We start from the raw sequence: 25532 nt of genomic DNA on the forward strand, positions 1-25532 counted from the left end.
GCTGAAACTAGATAACACAACACTAGATAACACTACTTGGTCTTATTTGCCTAATGCTACGCTGGGCCAGCGGGTATAAAGGGGTAGGATGAAAACTAAGAAACTGCTTTTAGAAGCACAACAACTTGTATAAATCAAAACAGACTGGAGTATCCTCAGAGTTTTGTCACTACAAGAAATGGCTCTGTAACAATTAATCACCCTTTGAATGACAAGGCCAAGCCGTTTGGTTCTGGGTCACTGTTTATTCTAATCTAATTTAAAATGAATGTTGGCAAGATCCATTATTGAATTGGACCGAGTATGTCTCACTGCTGCGAGATCCAAAGTCTGATACACAATTTCCTTTATTGTTTTTCTTGGGGTTATTTAAAAACATGTATTTTATGCTCAAGGCAAGGGATGTTTGTTTATGCTGGGAAATGAAACACTTTCTATTTCAGGCACCCAATGTCAGCGTCAAGCTTTCCAAGATCAGGTACAGCATAGTTAAAAGTAGAGTGAAGCTCTCTCCAGCCCATCAATGTGCTTTAGTCCTAACCTCAGATTACTCCCAATTCAAGCACGGTGCTCTCCAATATTGTCAATTTCAGTGCTAACTTAAGGGCAGTTCTGCACAGAGTAAATCACAATTTGGCAAACTGTGAAATTCAATCTAAAGCATTCTCATGCAGCAACACAACTCTTTCTGTCTTTGCATCCTGCCTAGCCAGGACATTCACTTGGCCATTCCCGAGACAAGGAACAAAAAGAAAAACCAGGACAGAGAACTAGAAGTAGAAAAGGAGCGGAGACTATTGATTTTGTTTTGATAAAAGTTCACATCCTCCTCCCACAGCGATAATGGCAGATAGTGATAAATTGTATAGGCAGGTGGATTCACTAAAAAGCTAAATAATATTTATCATCCAATATCAGTGTCCATTTAACAGATCTACAATCAATCAGTAAAACCTACAAGGATCCATTCTGCTAAAGTTGTGCACTTGCTACTTTCACACACGCGAGCCGTGGATTTGAGTCAATATTACAAAAATCTACTTTCTGAATTCTCAGGAGAGAGGTTGGTTCTGAAAATTAAATTTTTCACATCCAGCATTAAGAACCAAATCTAAATGGAGAGGAAAGTAACACCGGAGTGATCCTTGGTGGGCGGCTACAGGGAACATTGCAGAGATCGGAGAGGAGGTCATGAACTTGCCCAGTCAGCTGTAGAGCTGTCAAGCTAGATGACCAAAAGGAATACAAATTACAGGAGGAAACAGAAAAATATAAAAAGGGGTGGAAAACTTCAAGTGCCTTTGTTACAAATGTTGAGTCTGCTTTAGATTTACTCTTGGGTTCAGAGGTACTGTTCACTCTTACATTCAGCAGTGTACCCATACTGCCCAATATCCAAGCCTATAATAGCGTAACCCATTTCTTTCATGTGATCTCATTATGCGCTTCTCCAATCTTTCACTACATTGACTGAAATCATTTTAGGGAAAGGAGGCCAGATACAAATCGTTGTTATTTTATTTTACAGAGAGCAAGTAAACATACAGAGTAACAGTTATAATCAAAATTCATTATCCTCACTTAACTTCAAACCCATCTGGTGACCAAGAAAAATAATAAACAATGCAGTCCCATCCTGGATAGTGGTCTATATACACTTGCTTTTAGTCTGTTTTAGCATTGAAGCACACCAAGATGTATGCAGGCTTGGTTGGCATTATCTTACAACTTACCTACACCTTTTCTTGTCTTTCTCAGCAACTCACCGACACATGAGTCTTTGATCTCCTACTTCCTCTAGAGGCAGAAAATTGGTAGTTGACCTCTGACCCTCTTCCTTATTTAGGGATTGGCTAGTATGGCTACCAATTAGACTGGCTCCTGAAGCACCCCCACCCCCCCACCGCAAATGTATGTCTCTAGAACCATCTCCTGATTTTCTCAGAACGACTGTCTTGACATAATGGGCCAGAAATTCAGGTCTCCACGGGTGAGTACGGGCTGTGTACTCACACGTAGGGCCAACGAAAGTGCCAGTTTCGTGCATGCACTGCACATGCGCTGGAAACCGGAACTTCCGTTCCCTTGAAGGAAGGGATTCACAGGTCTAACGCGTGCGCCTGGAACTTTTTTTTTTTTTTTAAAAAACAGGTTTCTCCGGGAGGGTAAGTCCCTAGCAGCTGCGCGTTTAAAAAGCAGTCACAAGGCCTGCTTTTAACAAGGTAAGTGGTGAATTAAGTAAAATTAAAACATTTTTTCCACAGGTTTATTATTTTTAAATACTTTAAAGAAAGGTAAGTTTATTTTTAGCCCCGTTAAAGACTAATTAATTTTTTCAAAAATTTAAATTGTTTAAAATAATTATGTAATTTATAGTTATTTTAAAAATGTGATTAAATAACATTTATTTAAAGTTTGTGTTAGGTTTGGGGGCCAATCTCTTCATAAATTTGACAGGTCTTCCTGTCAAATCTATGAATAGAGATTCCCTGCTCCGATTGGCTCCCCATGGCCCAAGTGATCCTAGGGGACGCTGCGAACTAACTTCACCGCTGGGATATGCAAGCACTGCACAGCGGCAGCTGGAGGAGGCCCAGGATCGGAATCCCACGCGGCCCCACAGCACAATGGCAGGCGCGCTATGTAAGTGCAGGTCGGGGGCTTGTGCCCGCGGGAAGCCTCCAACCCGAATTTCTGGCCCATTGTATCTGGGATGAGTCATTTGACTCTTATTGTTTCAGTTCAAAGTGGTATGTGAGCAACAACATTCCACAAATTTCTCCCCTCCAATCGTATGGCTGCTGTGGTCATTTTAATCCCTTGACAGCTGGACTGAATTTAAAAGGTAACGGGGGAGAAATTCGGTGGGCTGCGCCACCAGTTAGCGCCTAAAGAGGGCACTCAGTGGCTTTAGCGCCACTGGCCACGCCTCCCGCGATATTTAGCTGGGGCGCTAATGGCGGCATTAGCCTGTTGCGCCTCCACCGATGACATCATTGGTGTGCGCAGCGCCCCGCTACCGCCCCGATCGCGATATTTGGCAGCGACCGCCTCTGTAGCGCCGCTCGCTAATCGCGCCCGGTTCACGGGGTCTACCTGTGGCGGCAGTGGCGCAAATTAAGGTGGAGGTGCGGGGCGGCCCTTTATTTCGGCAGCCGCCTGCCAGCACCCCCGTCCCCGGCCTCCTGTTCTCCCCCCGCGGCATTGCCAGCTGTTTTCCGAGAGCCCGGCACTTCTCCTCGGTGCCGGGCTCTTTTGCCGGCACTCGCGATCGCGCTGGTGCAGGCCCCTCCCCCTTAAGAATGGGAGGAAGGCCTGCAGTACCGCAGCGCGCCGTACCGCAGCGTGCCGTGCCGCGCCGCAGCGTGTGGCATGTTGCGCTGCAATATTCAGTTTCAGCGCCCTAAGAGGGACGCGGAGTGCCTCGAGCCTCGCCCCGTGTCCCTCTTGGGGCGCTCAAGCTGAATTTCCGGCGATCGCTGCTGCTCCAAACGCTGCGCTAAATCTGGTGCCCAGGCGAGCTTGGCGCCCCGTTTGCAGCTCAACCCAATTTCTCCCCCAACATTTTTTAATATAAATAATAACACGGTCCTTCCCTTGGAAAGTCTCTAAACAATGACAGCCTTCATTAAAAAAAAGTTTTAAAAAAATAACTTCTAGAGCGAAGTATTCTTCAGAATAAACTAACCATGAGATGCTCCCCACAGAAGATAATCCAAAATGACAGCAACATGGCATAGAAGATCCCCTGTCGAATGTCTCCAAACAGCAGCATCCACGTCCAATCAAATCCAATTGAAAGCCATTCCACTGGGATATTTATAAAGGTCATTGAGATTCCAAGCGCAAAAATTACTCTGCAAATAAAATATTAACAACTTATGAAATTCTACTTCCAGCAGAAACATTTTATGAAGCTGCTTGCATAGCTAACCCTACAGCTGGAGTGAGTTTGCCTGCATGTGTATCCAAGACATGCTTCAATCCCTGCCAGTTTCAAATCTACAGCATTTCACTGAAAATCATCAATAGGACCCCACTATTCATTTTACTAGTTTCTAGAAATGGTCCTTCAACTATATATCACAACTTTACAGCAAACCAGTGTATCTTTGGACTTTTTAAATCTTGGTTAAAAAGAAATTCCTAATCTTTAGGGGAAAAAGAATACCCTTCCCTTATGCCACGTTATGCTCGAATAGGACTCTAAAGGCACCTTACTCAATTGGCCATTTTTCATATGTTAGCACACTATTTGACTCTACAGATAAACATCTTGTACAACCATCAGACTCCATTCTAGATTAGACTTACTTCTCCAGAAGGACAGGGGGGCGAGTCATCATAGTAATACGCCTCCAATACCAGATCATAATGATGAGAATACTTGGAGTCAGGAAGGTTTTCATTGCAAACCAGACCATTGTGAATCCCCCATTCTGATGGATCGCCTGTGAAGAGAATCAAATAGTTACTTTATTAGTTTATAAGTAAAATACTTAAAATGAAAGGTTAACAGAATTAGGGTTGCAAAATTCTGGGAATTTTTAAAAGAGGAAACTTTCCATGGGAATTTTCAGGAATTTATGGGAATTTTGAGTTTTTTTGCACACTGATGATTTTTGTCTCTGACCCTTATATTATCTTTGTCGTCAAAATAGACATACTGTTCCATACAAATAAAAACAGGCTTTCACAACTTTATTTAGGTTATAATTTTGAACTTTATTGAACCCCCACAAAAAAGACCCATCTAAAATAAAATAAAAAGAGCGTCAGCTTATTTAGCCTGTAATTTGTCCTTATTTTGTCCCTTTGAGTCTTCTACTCATGAGTCTTCTGCTCCTCATTGCTCCTCCTGATTCTCTGACTCTGACGTGTCCATTTCCTCCTCTGTGTCAGTGTCTAGCTGTGTGGTGGACACTTCTGTATCTGGCTCAATAAGTTGTAGGTTCGCCCAGATAGCCACCAGTTTCTCCATTCTCTTGTTAGTCAGCCTGTTGCGCACCTTTCCAGAAAGTATTGGTCTCCCAAGATGCTTTGGGTCCAGCATGTATGCTGCAGCATGAATCGGCTTGACACAAAATTCTTGATGCGTCTGTATGAATTGAACAATTGCCTTCTCCTCTGCTTTGAGCAGCAGGGATGTGGGTAGGGCAATGCTGATTTGTTCTTTTAAATCAGTAAAAAGCCTGAGAACATCTGACAAGACAGCGTCATCTCCGTCAATCTGAGCAATTGCAGATGCTACTGGTGAGAGTAGTTTAAGGCTGCTAACCACTCTCTCCCAAAACACATCATCCAGCAGTATTTTCTTGATGGTGGTTTCCATATCCCCAGGCTGGGATATTGCCATTTCTTGCAGCGACTCCTTACCCTCCAGAAGGCTGTTGTACATTATGACAACACCACCCCATCTAGTGTTGTTGGGCAGCTTCAGTGTGGTGTTCTTGTTCTTTGTCATTTGCTTGGAGTTGTAGGTTGCTGCAACTACCTGTTTTCCCCTGACATACTTAACAACTTGCTTGGCTCTCTTGTACAGTGCTTCCATGGTTCTCAAACCCATGATGTCCTTGAGGAGCAGGTTAAGCCCATGAGCTGCGCACCCAATAGACATATGAGGGTAGGCCTCCTCCACTTGAGCCCAAGCAGCCTTCATATTCGCAGCATTGTCAGTAACTACTGCAAAGACCTTTTGTGATCCAAGATCGTTGATGACCGCTTTCAGCTCATCAGCAATGTATGTGCCTGTGTGTCTGTTGTCCTTCGTGTCTGTGCTCTTGAAGAACACTGGGAGAGGAGTGGAGACGATGTAGTTTATGATGCCCTCCCCTCGTACATTTGACCACCCATCTGAGATAACTGCAACACAGTCTGCCATCGCTGTCGTTTCTTTGAGCTTTCCTTGGACTCTGTTATACTCAGCCTCCAGCAAATAAGTAGACAAAGCATGTCTGGTGGGAGGACAGTATGCAGGGCGAATAACATTGAAAAATCTCTTCCAGTACACATTGGCTGTGAGCATGAGGGGTGAGCCTGTTGCATATACAGCTCGAGCAAGGCACTCATCTGCATTCTTCTGGCTATGGTTATCCATTGTATCAAAGAACCTTCCAAGTGGGCCAGGAGTTGCTGATGATAAGGAGCCTGATGCTGAATGAGAACCATCATCTTCTTGAATGGAAGCAGAGGAACTCTGGGCTGACTACTGTGAGCTTTGAGTGAAGTTGTTGCATTTGGATAAATGCTGCTGCATCTTTGTGGCATTCTTTACATATGGCTTTCCACAGTGTTTGCACATGTACACAGTCTTTCCATCTTTAATGCCTGGGGTAAAATGCTTCCACACATCCGACGGTAAACGTGGCATTGTTCTATGCAGAGAAATAAAGGGCATTCATCTCTGTGTCGAACTGCGGTCGATCAGCACGATTGTAACAGGGTGAGTACATTTTTGCTGATGCTCCATGTGATGGAAGCATGACCTGTACACACACGACGCTACATCACCAATAGTGTATTATTTTGTATATTTTAAATTGAAGGACAACAGAGTTCAACAAGTAACTGGTTTATTTGGTATAAAGTCTGATTTACTTACTGCATCATCACAACATCAGCAGAAAACAAAATGACTTCCCTCAGGACCCCCAACCTGGATCTTAAAAAAACTATAGCAGTCTTACAGATGCCTGCAGGCCAATCACAATTCGATATGCAAATATTACAAATAGAGGAAGCTAATCGCTCATCCACTCATCCAACCAATCAGGACACATTTGTTCACAGTCACACACAAAACTTGTAATTATTAAAACAAGCCAAGTAAGAAGATAAACATATATTGATTAAGAAATTCCTTAATAATTAAGATTCCATCTCGGTTAGTAATTTTAAGAGAGGACCTGTGGGGAAAAAAAAGAAAGAAATACAAAAAAAACAATATTATGCTAGCATGTGCTTTTTTGGGCAAAATTCCCAAAATTCCCAAGCTAAACTTCCCGTGGAAAATTTCCGGAAATTTCCCGGAAACTTTCCACCCCTTTGCAACCCTAAACAGAATATAGCATTTCAATTAACCCTTTCAGAACAACAACTTCCCCTTAGCGCTACACGTGACAGTAAGCTTAGTGTGACACCAGTCAAGCCAGGAATATCCTAGGTTTAATCGTCAGACAGTGTTACATAAAGCATCCAGTCCAGCAAAAGACCATTCAGCCCAACTGGTGCGTGCCGCTGTTTATCCTCTACACGAGCCTCCTCCCACCCTTCTTGATCTAACCCTATCAGCAGAACCTTCTATTCCTTTCTCCCTCATGTGTTTATCTAGCTTCTCCTTAAATGCATCTATGCTTTTCGTCTCAACTATTCCTTGTGGTAGCGAGTTTCACATTCTAACCACTCTCTGGATAAAGAAGTATCTCCTGAATTCCCTATTGGATTTATTACTGACTATCTTATATTGATGGCCCCTAGTTCTGGTTTCTGCCCTGAGTGGAAACATCTTCAATCTGTCTACCCTATCAAACCCGCTCATAATCTTAAAGACCTCCATCAGGTCACCCCACAGCCCCTAGCGTGTTCAATCTTTCCTGATCAATTAGGTAATCCCAGCTGAGGCACCAGGGTTTGAAAGGGGGAATTACAATGGGATCCATCAGTATGGCTGCCAATTAAACTGGCTCCTGAAGCACCCCTCCACCCTCCCCCCCCCCCCCCCAAAACATGTGTCTCTAGAACCATCTCCTGATCTTCTCAGAACTAATGATGTCTTGACATAATGGGCCAGAAATTGGTGAACGGGGCTTGCCGCGCGTGCAAGCCCCGTATATGCACTTACCCCACGCTACTGCCGATCAGCTCCAGGGACGCCTGGACTTGGTGTTTGAAAAAGAAGAATCCCGGGCAGCGTATGACGTCACGCCGCCCAGGAGTGCAGCCAGCGCGAAGCCAGGAGCGTGCAGTGCAAGTGAGACACGCCCCTTGAGGTCTCAGTTTCACTGGACACGCCCCCAATGTTTCTGTCAAGCTGCTAAGCATTTTTACATGCAAAGCAGCAGTTTAAATAGGTTTTTGGAAGTTTTTTGAAGATTTTGGTAACTTTTATAAACTTTTAAAAATGTTTACATTATTTTGAGTAATCTGAAGTAGTTTTAAAGAGAATTAAAGCAATTTAAAGACTTTTAAAAGCCCTAAAAGAATTTTTTAAATTCCATTTATTTATTTAGCAATGTCGTCGTCATACGTGTCTTCACACTGTTCCCTTTGGGGAACTGTATGAAGTGGTGGAAGGATTTATGGCCATGATTAACGCTCATTCCGTGACCGTAACCATCTTTGAACCAGCCATTAGGGCGGTTAGTCCTATGGCGGGAGGGTTTTACGGGCTCCCACAAGCTATACAAGGAGGGGGGCCACCCACACCCACGGACGCAAATATCCCACTGGATATCAACCCAGAATTTAGAGCCGGAGCTCAGACTCCACTTGCCGGGACTGTCTGGAGCGGGGTTCGAAACCCTACCCTGATCTGGCCCAGCGGCAGGGATCCTACCGCTATGACAAAGGCCCAATCCGATAAGCAACGTGAAATGGCAGCATAGGGCTCCAGTCACGGGGAGGGAAAAGGCGCAGGAAACGTATGGGTGTCACCTTTTGTGCGGAGTGGGCCTTTTGCATAGCAGTAAGCATCCCCGCCGCTGGGCCAGAAGGAGTAGGGTTTTGAACCCCACTCCAGACAGTCCCGGCAAGTGGAGTCGGAGCTCCAACTTTAAATTCTGGGTGGACATCCAGCAGGATACTTGCGTCCGTGGGTGTTGGTGGCCCCCCCCCCTCAGATGGGTTGTGGGAGCCCGTAAAACCCTCCCGCCATAGGACTAACCACCCTAATGGCTGGTTCAAAGACGGTTACGGTCACGGAATGAGCGTTAATCACGGCCATAAATCCTTCCACCACTTCATACAGTTCCCCAAAGGGAACAGTGTGAGGATACGTACGATGATGACCTCTTGCGCAATGCACCTCCTTGGACCCTCAGTCGCAGATGCGAGGGGGCAAGTCGTGCAATTGTTAAATTTTTCATTTTATTGACATGTAAAATGTTGGCCCAGTAATTCCCTTCCAAATGCGCGAGTACGGTCGGGGTACTTACGCATCTGGCCGGATGAAATGCCGGTTTTCAGCATGCACAGTGCATGTGGGGAAAACCGGCATTTCCTGTCCTCTGAACGAAGGGGTTCAGAGGCAGAACGCGTGCGACTGCACAGGCAGCGCGTGCGCAGTATAATTCGCCGCTTTCATTCATGCTTTCGGTGAGGTCAAGTCATTACAACTTACACATGAAAAAAGCATGGGTACAGTTGCTCCAGAGGCTGCGGAGGAAGATATTTATTATCGTGGAGCTTCTGAAAGTATGTATGTCTGTATATATTCCTTTGCGTGTTATGTATATATTCCTTTACTTATGTGTATGAATGTATTATTTAATTATGACTCAGAGAAAGTAACTTATTGGAAAATCATAATTAAAAACATACATTCATACGCATTAGTAAAGGAATATAAAACATACATACATATACGTAAAGGAATATATGTGGACATACATACATAACTCATTCTCACATTCCATTCACACAGCCACAATTGCTCCTTCTACCTACCGTTCTGAAAACCCTTTTTAAAAAAAAAAAGAAAAAAATTTTAACTTTAAAACTTACTTAAAATTTCTTAAAATAACTTCCCTCCCTTTCCCAAACAAAAATATTGCATTTCAGACGCTCCACGATAAAATATATCTTCCTCCGCAGCCAATGAACAACTTTACACTTGCTTTTTTCAAGTGTAACTTCTAAGGACTTACCCTCACTGAATCCATCATTGAAATCCACAAAGTTCACTGCGCAAGCGCTGCCTGTGCAGTCGCACGCGCTGTCAATAGACCTCGGGTCTGGAAATGCCGGCGTTCCCCGCATGCGCTGTTCCTGCTGAATGCCGGCATTTCCAACGGCCAGATGCGTGAGTAACCCGACCGTACTCACGCTTCTGGCCGCGAATTTCTGGCCCAAGGTATCTGGGATGAGTCATTTGACTCTTATTGTCTCAGTTCAAAGTGGTATGTGAGCAACATCATTCCACAAATTTCTCCCCTCCAATCATATGGCTGCTGTGGTCATTTTAATCTCGACAGCTGGACTGAATTTAAAAGGTAACATTTTTTTAATATAAATAACACGGTCCTTCCCTTGGAAAGTCTCTAGTTGCCTTGAGCTAGGGTGGGTTAAGTGCGAGATCACCCATACTGATCCAGTGGCATCAGCCAATGATATATCTTTCCTCCTTTTCCCTCTCCAACTTCTTCTCATGTCAAACGTGGTCCCTATTAAAAACTATCTTCTTCCTTTTCTTGTCGGTTTCTCCTGAAGGTAACAACTCCTGCTACAGGCACTGGTAGCCTTCCTGCACTTCACCTTGGAGGCTAATATAGGTGAGGGCCAATATAGTGAGCGTCAGCAGGCTGTTTGACCACACAGCTTGAACCTGGCATCCACACAAGCGCACTTTCCAGTGAGGAAATCTACATGATATAAGGGGTTAATTTCAAGTGCTTGCTGGGTAAAAGTTTTCAGACTTGACATTGGGCAAGTGTCGATGTGTAACTAGAGCTATTGCACGTACTCGAACTACAGCCAAGAACAGATGCCTGCCCACCTAATGAGAATGTAGAAGTGGAATAATGAGTTTCTTTGATGTACCAATGACCTGATAACTTGTGACCGAAAGCAAAGCTTGCCTCCCTTATATATGATTAAAGAGGACCTCCGGTTACACGATTCATGCCCTGTTATAGATTAACAGTTGACTTATGTGTCCAGGATCCTTCTGTCAATATGTTATTTCTACCTGATGATTAATCTAAAATGTATCCTGATAGAGGAACAAAGGGATTTCAATCAAACTTGTTTGTTACACTGTATAAATATAGAACGTTTACACTGTATCATTGGAATAGTAGCCTCACCCCTTGAGTGGAGGTGCTGATTCCCCTTGCAAGCGAAGTAAAATAAAAGGCCTGTCCGTCTGACGAATCCAAGTGTGTATTGAGTCATTACCCAGAGCTAAGAAGTAAGGCACTTCTACAATTTGGAGGTTCCACCGAGATGGCTTGCTGTACCAATTGGGGAGTTAACAGACGCCGAGTACGTTGCTCGGTTGGGAAAATCCCATCGGCCGAAGGTGGTGTTTTGCCACATTTTTGGGACTTTCCCTGCCAGGAGCATAGCTGCGCATAGTCTGTTTATTCCATTGGACAGTACTGCCATCGGGTAATTGACTCACAAGGTTCGGAGGTTAAACTGCCGTTGTGACTGCTTCCCTTTCAGAAACGGAACAGAGGACCAGCCATGAGGCGCTGACGCCCCGCGAACAGGATCGTGCAGAAAAGGACTGTAGGAAGCGCTGAAATAAAGGTACCAGAGAGAGAAGGTTAAGTCAGGAATTTGATTAACTAAGGAGCTAGCGATTTACTGGAAATTGAACTAGCAAGGTTCCAGCTTGAAGTTAGCTGGGACAAATTGAAGGCCCTTTTTGCTAAAGATTTGGCTAAAGGGAATAGGGTAAAAAAAAGAGTGGGCGGATGTCTGAAACACAGTGTCAATGTTTAATGTTTATGAGAGTGAGTATTTAACTACTTGTTATTATCAATCAACTTTGCAGCTTTGTCCAGTAAGGCTGCATAGGTTGGGGATTTAGTAACACTTTGGTTGTTGTTTAACAAGTGTATTGTTTATTGTTTATTGTTATATGTATTAATGTTTAGTCATGTCTGATCTGTAGAGGCGTCCCACGCAGATCATAGAGTGTTACGGAATTGTTGTATGTTTTAACTAAAAAATTTAAGCTGAAAAAAAAACTGCAGAAGGGGTTGGAAAAGACCCAAGCCGGGGAAGTGAGTCCCGCGGCGGAATGTATGGTTGAGAAAATAGTGATGTCTTTTACATGATCCACTAAGCTATTGTGGATTCAGTATTTTCCCCAGTTAGAAATACCTTCCACGAGGGTTGAGAACCCTCGAGTTTTATACGTATGTATAGTTTATTAATCTGATCTGTAGGGGCGTACAACGCAGATCATGGATTGTCACGGGAGTTTAGATTGTTTTATGTGAACCATTTAAGCTGCTAAAATGAGTGCTAGCGCCAGTAAGCCACCCGAGAAAGGCACGCCAGCAGCCTTTATGTTAAAGAACTGGTCAATCATCCATTGATCACCTACCAAATTGGTCCAAATGGACTGTAAATAAGACTAGACCCTTTCCCTCAGATAGTCATTTAACATAGAAAGAATTACTTGCCTCAAGGAATGTTTAACGGACAAGAGAGAAATAGAGAACAGCCAGATAAAAAGACTGCCTCTATGTTTGTTGAGTCAAAAAAAAAAAAAATTACCCCGAAGAAACACCTTTCTCCTCTATTATGGTAGGATAACAAGGTAACTATAGAAGGATGAATAGAGGGGAATATAGAGGAAGACGTGGTAGAATAAGAGGGTATGGACGATCTGGTAATTGTTACAATTGCGGACAACCCGGACATTGGGCAAACTAATGCCCTGCGAAAAATTGTCAGAACCAAACCTCCAATAATGGACCTCCGTTAGAGAATAAAGGTCCTAATTTCACTGTCCATAACCCTTTTTCGGACCAGTCAGGAGGTTACCCTACAAACGGACAGGGATTTAGGAGAAATAGAGATTAGAATTACTGACTGACACCAGCAGCCCCAGGCGCCACAGACCACCAAATGCCGGTTGTTTCTTTAAATTCATGCAGCGAACCTGAAGTTAAAATGCAAATAGCTGGGAGACCTATGTCATTTTAGTAGATACAGGAGCAACCTTTTCAGTGTTAGGGAAAGGATATTCTGAAGGAATGCCTATTAATGGGAAAAAGACCCCGATAGCTGGATTGGCTGGAATACTACAACGCTTGAATCAATCGACTCCCCTCACAGTAAAAGTAGAAGAATTTGAGGAAGAACACTCCTTTCTGTTATCAGGAGATGTCTCTATGAATTTATGTGGAAGAGACTTGCTGTGCAAAATTAATGCTACAATTATTTGCTCCCCATCAGGAGTAACGGTAGAAATCCAAGTAGATAAGGCATTTGCGTACCCAGTAACAGAAATAAAACACCCTGTTCTTTACGCATGGGAAATTGCCGACCCAAGTTTGAGTCCCAAACTTGTCAGTCTGTTAGGAGCGTGGGGATTCGTTACAAGCTCCATTAAACAATACCAGGAATCCCTGAAACTAGGGAAATGGCATTCAAAATTGCACTGCACGGCCCGCTATGACAAAACAGGACAAGATTTAAAATACCTCCTAACTATTAGACTGCACAGCCCTATAAAGTTACAATTAATCCAGCTGCACCATTACCCAAAAGGTCACAGTATCCATTGTCAGAGAAAGTAGAAAAAGGAATTGAGCCAGTGATGGAATCATTGTTAAAACAGGGAGTTAACGCCGGATAGAATAAAGGTTGTTTGCAACACATCGTTGCCAAAAACTAAAAGAGAAATGAAGCATTTTCTAGGAATGACTGGCTATTGTAGACAATGAATACATGAGCATGACAAATTTGGAAAATTCATGGTTACCTGACTTCCTCAGGAACCCAGATTAAAAATGCACAAGAAGTGAAAAATCTTTTACTAGCTATTCAAAGACGTAAACAGATTGCAATTATTAAGTGCCAAGCGCACACGGGGCATTTGGACAAGGTTGCGCTTGGAAACGCTGCTGCAGATAGCGCTGCTAAGTCAGTAGCTATATCAAGTACTGAACGACAAGTTTCAGCCTTCCCTGTTAGGGAAAAGCCAGAGATACCGCAGCCCCCGTCCTTAGATGATGTGCTGACCCATCAAGATAGGGCCAGTTCTGATGAAGTAAAGGAATGGGTTGTTAATCATTGTTTTAAAAACACTGACGGCTTATGGGTTCATCATGACGGCCGCATGGTGGCACCCAAATCATTACTATCACCAATTGCCCGATGTGTTCATAAATTCACCCATGCGGGCAAAGAGGGGATGGCGGACTGTATCCTCAAGACCTGGTATGCACCAGGAATCTCAAAATTGGCAAAACAAATTTGTGAAAATTGTATTATCTGCCAGACCATGAATGCAGGAAAAAAAATAAAGAAGGTACAGCCCGCATCCCATCCAAACCCCATGGGTCCTTTTGTACACTTGCAAATGGATTTTATTGAACTACCTGTGTGTATGAGCTTTAAATATGTATTAGTTATTGTTGGTATGTTTTCAAGATGGATTGAAGCGTTTCCTTGTAGAAAGAGTGACGCCACTACTGTTGCTAAATGTTTATTGAAGGACATTGTACCTCGCTTTGGGATACCAGCAAAACTGTCAAGTGACAATGGGTCCCATTTTACGGGAACAGTGATTAAGGAACTATGCAAAGCCTTACAGATTAGCCAGCACCTCCATTGCAATTATCATCCACAGTCGGCTGAACTAGTGGAAAGATATAATGGGATGCTGAAAAACAAGCTTGCAAAACTGTGTAAAGAAACTGGACTTAAATGGGTTGATTTGTTACCCATAGCTTTAATGACAATGCGGTCTGCTACCAACAGAACTACAGGATTGTCGCCTCACGAGATCGTCATGGGAAGACCACAAAGATTGCCCTTTTCGGCACCTTTAACAGCTAAACAAATGGACATTCATAAAATGTTGGAAGATATGTTGAGTTATTGCATTGCACTAACCAAATGCATTTCTAGTTTCCATCAACAGGTGAAGGAAGCCCAGGTCGATCCCGCTGAAGGAAAGTGCCATACTTTCGAGCCAGGAGATAACGTCTACATAAAAATCTTCAAGTGAAAGAATGGCCTTCAACCCAGATTTGAGGGACCCTTCCAAGTACTCCTGACCACAAACATCGCTGTAAAAGTAAAGGAGCGACCAACATGGATACACGTGTCCCATTGTAAGAAGGCATCAGTTGAAGACGATACACTGCCAAGATGAACTGGATTTGGACTCTAATAAGACTGTTCCCTTTGTTAACGATAATTGAAACTGCCATATTGATTTATCAGATCCCCTGAAGGGCAAACCATGCATAGAAGAATGTGTACTTTTAAACAGTGATTTCTTTTATATTATATGCTATAACGAGACTATGAAGGTTCAGCTTCAGGATCACACTATGCAGGTACCCCCGTATCAACCCGAGTCTTAGGATTAGGCAGGATAAGATAGTAGAAGAAGATAGATGGAGTAAGTGCAAATGTAACTACACTTTGACTAAAACTACTACTAAACCACCGGGCGCAGTCGAATGGCCCTATTGGGGACGGTGGAACCTGTCCACAGTACAAAAAAAATCTGGAAAGGAGAACAAGGAATAGGAATGATGCACCAGATATGGAACAAATTTGAAGCCTATAATAACACCTATTTCATCTGTGGGCATAGAGCATACCCCTGGTTACCACAAAATTGGACTGGGTCATGTTATTTGGGATATGTAGTGCCTTATATACATCACATTTCATCTTTGGATAGACACCCTGGGACACGAGCAAAACGAACCATTACAGAAACTGAAAGGTTCTTTGCTATAGCATTTCCCTGGTATGGAACAGGGAAGTTAGCAAGAGAATCTATAAACATGGCAGCAGTGTTGGAACAAATAGCCAATGATACTGCTGATGCTCTTAGTGATGTAAACGCAGAAATGGTGGTTTTGCGCACTGTTGCTTTACAAAACCGCATGGCTCTGGACTATTTGTTGGCAAAAGAAGGGGGCACATGTGCAATCATAAAAACCGAATGTTGCACTTATATCCCAGATAGCTCAGAAAATATCACCAATCTGGTAAACCACATAAAGAAGGCCGTAGAGAAACTACGTCAACCTGAACCATGGTCAATGTGGGATTGGATTTCAGGATGGGGAGGAGCATTGGGAAAGCAAATTTTGGAAGCTTTTATCGCAATTGTGATGATAATAATTTTAATTAGTTTATTGATTGGTTGTTTAAAATTATTGTGTACAAAAGTCCTTTCCTTATTAGCGTCAACTCCTCCAGTACCAATGATGTCTGAATATGAGGATATTAAGGGTGAGACCTTTGATGTAGAGTTTCTTAAACTTAGCGAGATAGATTGTCCTTAGAAAGGACAAAAGGGGGGAATGAGGAAATCTACATGATATAAGGGGTTAATTTCAAGTGCTTGCTGGGTAAAAGTTTTCAGACTTGACATTGGGCAAGTGTCGATGTGTAACTAGAGCTATTGCACGTACTCGAACTACAGCCAAGAACAGATGCCTGCCCACCTAATGAGAATGTAGAAGTGGAATAATGAGTTTCTTTGATGTACCAATGACCTGATAACTTGTGACCGAAAGCAAAGCTTGCCTCCCTTATATATGATTAAAGAGGACCTCCGGTTACACGATTCATGCCCTGTTATAGATTAACGGTTGACTTATGTGTCCAGGATCCTTCTGTCAATATGTTATTTCTACCTGATGATTAATCTAAGATGTATCCTGATAGAGGAACAAAGGGATTTCAATCAAACTTGTTTGTTACACTGTATAAATATAGAACGTTTACACTGTATCATTGGAATAGTAGCCTCACCCCTTGAGTGGAGGTGCTGATTCCCCTTGCAAGCGAAGTAAAATAAAAGGCCTGTCCGTCTGACGAATCCAAGTGTGTATTGAGTCATTACCCAGAGCTAAGAAGTAAGGCACTTCTACACCAGCAGCAGTCACTGAAAAGCAATCAGGTACATGAACTCTGCTTAGCTCAGAGGCCAATTATGGTGCCCTTACTAATTCCTTGGTCAATAAAAACTAACTCAGCACAGAGTGGGGATTGATCCTGGGACCTCCCTCACCTTTATGGTTTTGTGCAACACCAAGTTGTGCCGTTAGCGACCAGGTAATTGAGGGAGCCATTTTGCAGAGGTAAATATTTTGAAACTTGGAAATGTAGTAAATGGTGAGGAGGATAGTAACAGACTTTAGGAAGACATAGACAGACTGGTAAAGTGGGCAGAGACAAATGGCAGATGAAATTTAATGCAGAGAAGTGCGAAATTATACATTTTGGTAGGGAGAATGAGGAGAGGCAATATAAACTAAATGATACCATTTTAAGGGGGGGGGGGTGCAGGAACAGAGACACCTGGCGGGGGGGGGAATGCATGTACACAAATCATTGAAGGTGGCAGGACAAGTTGAGAAGGCTGTTAAACAAAGTATATGGGATTCTTGGCTTTATAAACAGTGGTGCAAGAGTAGAAAAGCAAGGACGCTGTGCTGACCCTTTATAATCACTGGTTGGGCCTCAGCTGGAGTATTCTGGTCAGTTCTGGGCACCACACTTTAAGAAGGATGTCAAGGCCTTGGAGAGGGTGCAGAGGAGATCTACGAGAAAAGTACCAGCGATGAAAGACTTCAATTATGTGGATAGACCAGAGAAACTGGGATTGTTTTCCTTAGAGTAGAGAAGGTTATGGGGAAATTTGATAGAGGTGCTCAAAATCATGAAGGGTTTTGGAAGAGTAAAGAAGGAGAAACTGTTTCCAGTGGCAGAAGGGTCAGTGATCAGAGGACACAGATTTAAGGTAATTGGCAAAAGAACTAGAGTCAACATGGGGGGTGTTGTATCCGTGTGTTAATGGAGACACGGAATGCAGGAGTTGGTTTACAGGTGTTTACTGAACAAAGTCTGGAGGTGAACTAAAAGATACAAGACATTATACAGGCTTATATAGCCTGAGTGGCCACTACTGGCATTACAGTACACAGGGGCTCTTAAAGGCACATACACCACAATTCCTCCCCTTTTAGCCAACCAGTACATAACATTTTAAATAATCATGAATTAACATGTTTACAAGAACAATAATCTACACATTTGCTGCAGTTAATCAATTATAAGTCAGTCTCTCTGGAGGCTTCCTGACTCGGTCCGGATAACGCCTCAGTGGTGTAGTAGTTTCTGGTGGTGTAGTAGGTTCTTTTGGCAAGGTCGATTCGGCTTGAAAGCCAGTGTCGGGTTCATCTGGTTCCAGTATCACTGGATCGGAGGTAGATACTATGGGTATTTCTGCTTCATCATTAGGCGTATAGAGTTGTGGTGTAGGTTGTCCCTTTTCGGATGATTCTATGATCTGGTCAGCATGGCGCCTTATTATGCTTTCTCCAATGTCCACGGTATACATCAGCGGTCCTAGTCGTGTGCAAATAGTTCCAGGCTGCCATTTCTCAGTACGGTAGTCCCGGGCCAAAACTTGTTGACCTATCTGGAAGGTTCTAGTTGGCCTTTCATTCATGCCTTGAAATTGCCGGTTCTCCACGTCCCTTCTGATGTTTGGCTTGATCAAATCCAGCCGGCATCTTAGGCTTCTATTGAAAAACATCATGGCGGGAGTTTGGTTTGTAACCACATGTGTTGCATTCCTGTATGCAAACAAGAAGTTATCTACCTTATGCTGTAGATTTATGTCTTCATTACCCATGGCCTTTATGGCCTTCTTGAAGGTCTGGACAAACCTTTCAGCCAATCCATTGGTGGCAGGGTGGTATGGGGCAGACGTGTAGTGCTTAACCCCATTGTTTTTTTAAGAACTTCCTGAATTCTTCGGACACAAATTGCGGTCCATTATCAGAACAGATCTGTTCAGGCAGCCCATTCCTGGCAAATATGGTCCTTAATACTGTGATGGTGTTTTCCGTGGTGGTGGAGGACATCTTTATTACCTCCGGCCACTTGGAGTGTGCATCAACCGCGATTAAGAACATTGAGTCCATAAATGGACCAGCAAAGTCGATGTGTACCCTTTGCCATGGAGATGAGGGCCACTCCCATGGATGTAGAGGGGCTTGTGGTGGGGCGTTTTGGACCTTCTGGCATCCTAGACAGCTCTTGGTCATTTCTTCGATGTCTCCATCGATACCTGGCCACCACACAAACGCTCTGGCTAGGTTCTTCATTTTCACTCCACCCAGATGCCCCTTGTGAAGCTCCTTTAGCACTTTATCCTGGAGTTTGGGTGGAATCACCACTCTGGATCCACGCATCAAGGTTCCGCGGCACACTGACAGCTGTTCTCTTCTTTGCGAGAATGCTGGCAACAGTGGTTCGCCATGTGCTGGCCATCCCTTCACCGTTAAATCGTAGACTCGTGAGAGAGTCGGGTCATTTCTCGTTTCCTTTTCAATGGTAGTAGAATGTCTGCCAGTAACAAATTCTATGGTTGAGTGGAACATCTCCACTGGGTCCACTGTAGGTGCCTCTTCTACCGTTGGCAACGGTAGGCACGATAACCCGTCAGCATTCCCATGCTGTTTTGATCCTTTGTATTCTATGTCATATTGGTGTGCCCCTAGGAAAAGGGACCACCTCTGTGGCCTTTGCGCTGTCATAATGGGAACGCCCTTTTTAGGGTTGAATATGGAGACGAGGGGTTGATGGTCAGTCAACAAGGTAAATTTTTGTCCGTGTAGGTAATGGTTGAATTTCTTCACTCCCCATACCAGGCTGAGTGCTTCCCTGTCGATCTGGGCATAGTTACGCTCAGCTGAGTTCAATGAGCGTGACGCAAAAGCTATTGGCCGCTCCGAGCCATCAGGGAATCTATGCGATAACACCGCTCCTACGCCGGAAGGGGATGCATCGCACGCCAGTCTGATTGGCAGTGATGGGTTGTAATGTGCCAAAACTTCTTTGGACGTGATTAAGTCTTTGCATTTATGGAAGGCACGTTTACAGTCTTCGCTCCATTGCCAAATTACTCCCGTTTGTAGCAGTCCGTTAAGAGGGTGCAGAACAGTTGACAAGTTCGGTAAAAATTTATGATAGTAATTTATCAATCCCAGGAACGACCTTAATTGAGAGACATTTTCAGCTGCTGGGGCTTTTATGACCGCTTCTATTTTTTCAGGTGACTTATGCAACCCTTCCTCGTTAATTATGTGGGCACAATATGATATTTTTTTCTGGAAAAATTCGCACTTGGGGCGATTTGCTCGTAGGCCCCGTTCTCTCAGCCTAGTGAGCACCTGCTCCAAATTGGCAAGGTGCTCGTTGTCGTTTTCTCCTGTTACAAGGATGTTGTCTAGGTAGCATTGAGTCCCCGGAATCCCTTGGAGGACTTGCTCCATAGCTCTTTGGCAGATAGCTGGAGCTGATGCTACTCCGAAAACCAGTCGATTGTACTGGTACAGGCCTTTGTGTGTATTTATCGTGAGATAATGTTTAGAGGCCTCTTCAACCTCCATCTGTAGATATGCCTGTGCCAAGTCAATTTTGGTGAAATGTTTCCCTCCGGACAGTGAGGCGAAAATATCTTCTATCCTCGGAAGAGGATACTGTACCGTGTGAAGGACCGGGTTTACAGTCACATTGAAGTCCCCACAGATGCAAATTTTTCTCTGTTCTTCAGATTTATCATTATTCAACGTTTTCTTCATGACCGGGACGATGGGTGTTGCCCACTCACTCCAATCTACCTTGGATAACACGCCTGCCTTTCCCAAATTCTCCAGCTCTGCCTCGACTGCTGGATGAATTGCGTATGGCACCGGCCTTGCCTTAGAAAACTTGGGAATTGCCGCATCTTCCACTATTATTGAGGCGGCGATGCCTTTCAAGGTTCCTAGTTCCTGTTGAAACACTTCTTTGGCGTTGGCCAAGATGTCTTTTAATCGTTCAGGTATGACGTCATCATCATTTCTTTTCTTACTGGTCACCGTCAGTGCCCGAATGGAGTGCCAGTCTAAACATATCTTCCTGATCCATTCACGTCCCAACAGCAGTGGACCACCATCTTGCAGAACGTATAAATACAACTTCTGTATTTCCTTGCTGCTGTATACAACAGGCACCCTTATTTTCCCTCTGGGGTATACTTTCTGCCCTATATATGTCTTCAAGATAATGGATGTGTCTTTCAAAGGTATATATGTGGAAATAGCCGCTCATAATCCCGTCGACTTATGACGGTCAGAGCTGATCCTGTATCTAGCTCCATTTTAACTGGGGACCCCGCTATCGTGAGGGTAACCCAAATGGTCTGGTAATCTTCTTTGGCAATTACATTATGTAATTTGAGACAGCTTAGTCTCTTGTTTCCGGAGTCGCTATCGCTCTTCTGGTCTTCGGAGCTGCTGTCCGTCATCATTTGTACCTTTCTGTACTTTTCCTTATTCATTTTTTTTCTGTCAGTGGATTTTTTGTTTCCAGATCGGCATACACGTGCAATGTGTCCCATCTTTCCGCATTGCCTGCATGCTTTGTCCTTGAACCAGCAGTCCCTCTGGTCATGGGTGGATCTGCCGCAGCGATAACATCTCTCGAAACCCCGTGTCATTTCATGGGTGCCAAAGTCCTGTGGCTTTTGCTGTATCTCTGCAGCTCCTCTTGCTGCTGCTTCGTATGATACAGCCATATTGAAAGCCTTGTCCAGTGTTAAATCTTTCTCAGAAAGTAGCCTTTTCTGTGTTCCGCGGTTTTTATTTATACAGATATTTTTTAATAGTTGGAGACTCGTTCCCGCCGGACTCTCTGGGACTTTTCCCTCCCTCTGCTTGGTCCGAACGCCGACCTGCTTTGCAGCGCTGGCCGTCTCCAGAGTGCTCCACCCTCCGTCTCTGTTTGCCTCCACCTTCGCTGCTCGGCCCCGCTGCAGAGCCAGCCGATCGAGCCCCAGCCCGCCGCCCAGGAAGGATTATTGTAGTACCTGCCACCAGCCCGGCTAGCTGGTGAAACCACAGTTTTTTCTTTTTTTTTTTCTTCGACCTTCGTCTGAGGAATCGATCTCCTTGAGGTGCTGCCGAATTGCAGGTAAGTCCGTTTCCAATTCGTCGCCACTGTTGTATCCGTGTGTTAATGGAGACACGGAATGCAGGAGTTGGTTTACAGGTGTTTACTGAACAAAGTCTGGAGGTGAACTAAAAGATACAAGACACTATACAGGCTTATATAGCCCGAGTTGTCATTACCGGCATTACAGTACACAGGGGCTCTTAAAGGCACATACACCACAGGGGGGGGGGGGGGGAGGGGGGGGGAAGTTTATGTAGCAAATTGTTATGATCTGGAATGCACTGCCTGAAAGGGAAGCAGATTTAATAACAACTTTCAAATGGGAATTGGATAAATACTTGAAGTGGAAAAATTTGCAGGACTACAGTAAAAGAGGAAGGGAGTGGGACTAATTGGGATAGCTTTCAAAGAGCCGGCACAAGTATGATGGGCCTAATGGCCTCTTTCTGCGGTGTACCATACTATGATTCTATGAAATATTGATATTCCTGGCACTGAATGGTCAGTATTGGTAGTTGGAGTCTATTCTGTTCAAGACAATGTCATTTTCTTCCCTTTACCTACTGGCAAAGAGGGCTATCCCAGTATCCACAGCATTATTAATGTCAATAAATACTAATAATGCTTCTAAAAACTGAATCAAATTATATTTAATTTATGAGTGGATTTTGTCCTTGGTCTGTGCTCAGCATATGATTCCAGCCTGGTTAGTATGGGCCTCAACACCCTGATCGGAGGGTTCTGAACAGCCAGGGTTCCTGCCAGGACTCTCCCTCTGGAATTCCCGGTAACTGCTTGTGTGCAGACATCAGTGGAAGACAGGATTATGCTCAGCTATAATTCCTCTATGGTCCAATAGCCTACTGGCAGCCACTCTCCAGGTTACACTTAGTCAGTCTGGCAAGGCACTGGAGGACTGCTGGGACCTTTGGAACCTCACCCCACCACGAGTTAATGTCTTCTGGTGAGCAAGTTAAAAGTAATTTTTTCACTGGGAGTACAAATAGCCAATTCAACAATATTTCATCATCAATGACTCGTGCTAAATCATCTCATTTGATTTTCACATCAGAACAGAGCAGCAATGATATCAGTGACATTACCGCCATCTTGATATCCTTGAGTTTTCCAATTTTCATGTTGATGTTCTTCTTCTCATTGACAGGAAGTCGAATGTTAATCAGGTAATATTTGTGCGCCACACTCCCCAATTCCATGAAGGGAAGCAGTTCACAGTCATACAGCTGACCCTGATTGTCATGATTCTGTTCAAAACAGGAAATAATAGATTATACAAAATTAGAATTAATCACACTCCACACCATGAGGGAACCGGATAGCTATTACACAATTAGAATTTTTATTTCCCCCTCCTCTCGCTGAGGCACTGACTCATGCTGTAATGCAGATTCATGGGCAGCCTCTTCACCAAGAAAGGGCATTCTTCATACATGAGCCCCGACACGAGCATCAGCAGTTTTTCTGACTGGAGAGCATCTCAGCTACGAGCAATGCTGACCCCATCTTAAGTCTACATGAGTACAGCAGTTAGGAGCAAGAACCCTGGCTGATGGTCTTTTAATTGTATTTAGGGGCAGAGAAAACAGCAAGTTGCAACAGATTTTTAAAAAAGTTTTATTGACAAATGCACAATCTGTTGTGTATGTAACCTGTTCCACCTTAAGAGAGCTTAAGCCTGTTCCACCTTAAGAGATGTACTACTTTCTCAGGCTGCTGTAGATGTAATACCGGGGGTGAACACACCGGTATATAAGCACTGTGCAGTAATCTTGTATTCAGTGTAGTCCCTACCTCCAACCAGTAAAGGCCTGTTTTATTGTTACTGATTAAGTCTGAGTATTAATTACTTGAACAACTCACAGACTTAACACTGGCGACGAGTCAGGTTCTTACCCTGCGGCAGTTATTCCACGGCGGCTTCGTCCACAGACAGGACGTTGAAGAGAGGTTTCAAATCTCACCACCCCACTGGAAGCGACAGGCATTAGGACCCTGAAGCCTCCATCAGCGACTGAAAACTGGAGGACAGAAGACATCCTGCAGCTTCTTTTTCAACCTCGGTGGTGGGTAAGCCAAGCAGCGTTGGCTGCAAAGACAGGGCTGGGGGAAGTCGGAGGTAGAAGGGCCATCGATCGCAATCCCTGATAAGGGCCGCACTCGGGCTGAAAGGCGCAGCGTCGGCAGACACTGAAGGCGCGAGAGCCGCGGTGAAAAGCGCGGGCCATCGATCGCGGCGGAGATAAGGGCCGCACTCGGGGCTGAAGGGAGACGGCGTCGGGGGACGGGTGAAGACCGCCAAGTGCGGGAAAACCGCCATTTTGTGGGCGGAGGACGACGGCAAGAGCGGGAAGCCGCCATCTTGGATAGCAGAAAAAAAAAAAATCTGAGAAATTGCAAATCTGATAAAGTACTACAATGCCTAAACACGGGAATATTAGCAACTTTGATAGTGACATCGAAGATTGGGCCATATATGTTGAACGAGTTAAAAATTATTGTAAGGCCAATAAAATTCGTGAGGCTGATAAAGCACTAACATTATTAAATTTAATGGGGGCGAAGACATACGGGCAATTGAAACACCTGTTATCACCAGATGAACCGGCGGATAAGACGTTCGATGAGATTGTTACTGTCCTGAAAGATCATCTAAACCCCACGCCGCTGATGCTAGCGGAACGATTTAAATTTTACGACAGAAGGCAGCTACAGCATGAAAGCAATGCTGAATATTTGCTGGAATTGCGTAAATTAGCGAAATATTGCCAGTTTGGAACGGGACTGACAGATGCACTATGAGACAAATTTGTGTGTGGTTTATTTAAACAGGATACACAAAAGCGACTGCTCGAGGAGAATGAGCTGACGCTTGAGAAGGCGGTCACTATGGCAGCAGCACACGAAGCCGCAGCGAGAGGCACGGCAGTAATGCAGCTACGGTCATCGGAGCTCAGTGCACACAAATTGGGTGTGAGTTCTGGCAAATGTTATCGTTGTGGAAAGACAACGCATGATCAGAACCAGTGTTGGTTTAAAAACCAAGAATGTAGAACTTGTGGTAGGCTTGGACACATAGCTAGAGTATGGTCAGGGAAGAAGACCAGCAACAAGAAGTCACCGCAAGGAAAATACGCAAAAGTACACAAGGTGGCCGAACAGGAGTCCGATTCAGACGCTAGCAGTATTGAACTGGCTAGCTTAAGGGTACTCAACGTTGGTAAGGGTGCAGACCTCCAGACAATTTGGGTTACTCTTCAGATAGAAGGAGTCCAAGTAAAAATGGAATTGGACACTGGATCGGCATTGTCGGTCATGAATAAGAAAGATTACAGAAGGTTATTCCAACATATTCCCCTACAGGATACGGAGATTATATTGACAACCTACACGGGGCAGAGAGTGTACCCCATCGGGACAATAAAAGGTTGCAGTGGCCAACAAGGGCGAAGGAAGTCAAATAATGGACTTATATGTGCTACCGGAGGGAGGTCCACCACTACTAGGCCGGGAGTGGTTTAGAAACATAAATATGGACTGGCATTCGCTAAAAGCCATAAAGAGTGAGAACTCGGTGCAGATAATCAGCCCAGACTCTAGAACTGATGATGGTAAGACCAACCCATGTGCAAAAG

The 25532-nt window shown here is 44.2% G+C and overlaps 1 protein-coding gene across 5 annotated transcripts in view; it reads right to left on the minus strand.

Annotated features, from left to right (window-relative positions):
* Positions 1-25532, minus strand: part of wls (Wnt ligand secretion mediator) — an 87851-nt gene that overhangs the window by 24544 nt on the left and 37775 nt on the right. For all 5 annotated transcript variants that reach the window (XM_085982761.1, XM_085982763.1, XM_085982759.1 and 2 more), the window contains 3 exons: positions 22983-23144; positions 4315-4451; positions 3689-3857 (listed from right to left, as the gene is read on the minus strand). In XM_085982761.1, coding sequence (XP_085838887.1) covers positions 3689-3857; positions 4315-4451; positions 22983-23144 — 468 coding nt within the window. The remainder of the gene's footprint in view (positions 1-3688; positions 3858-4314; positions 4452-22982; positions 23145-25532) is intronic.

The sequence above is a fragment of the Somniosus microcephalus genome, chromosome 3, assembly GCF_052327205.1.
Source record: "Somniosus microcephalus isolate GS21.2 chromosome 3, FLI_Smic_1.0, whole genome shotgun sequence".
NCBI classification, from domain to species: Eukaryota; Metazoa; Chordata; class Chondrichthyes; order Squaliformes; family Somniosidae; genus Somniosus; species Somniosus microcephalus.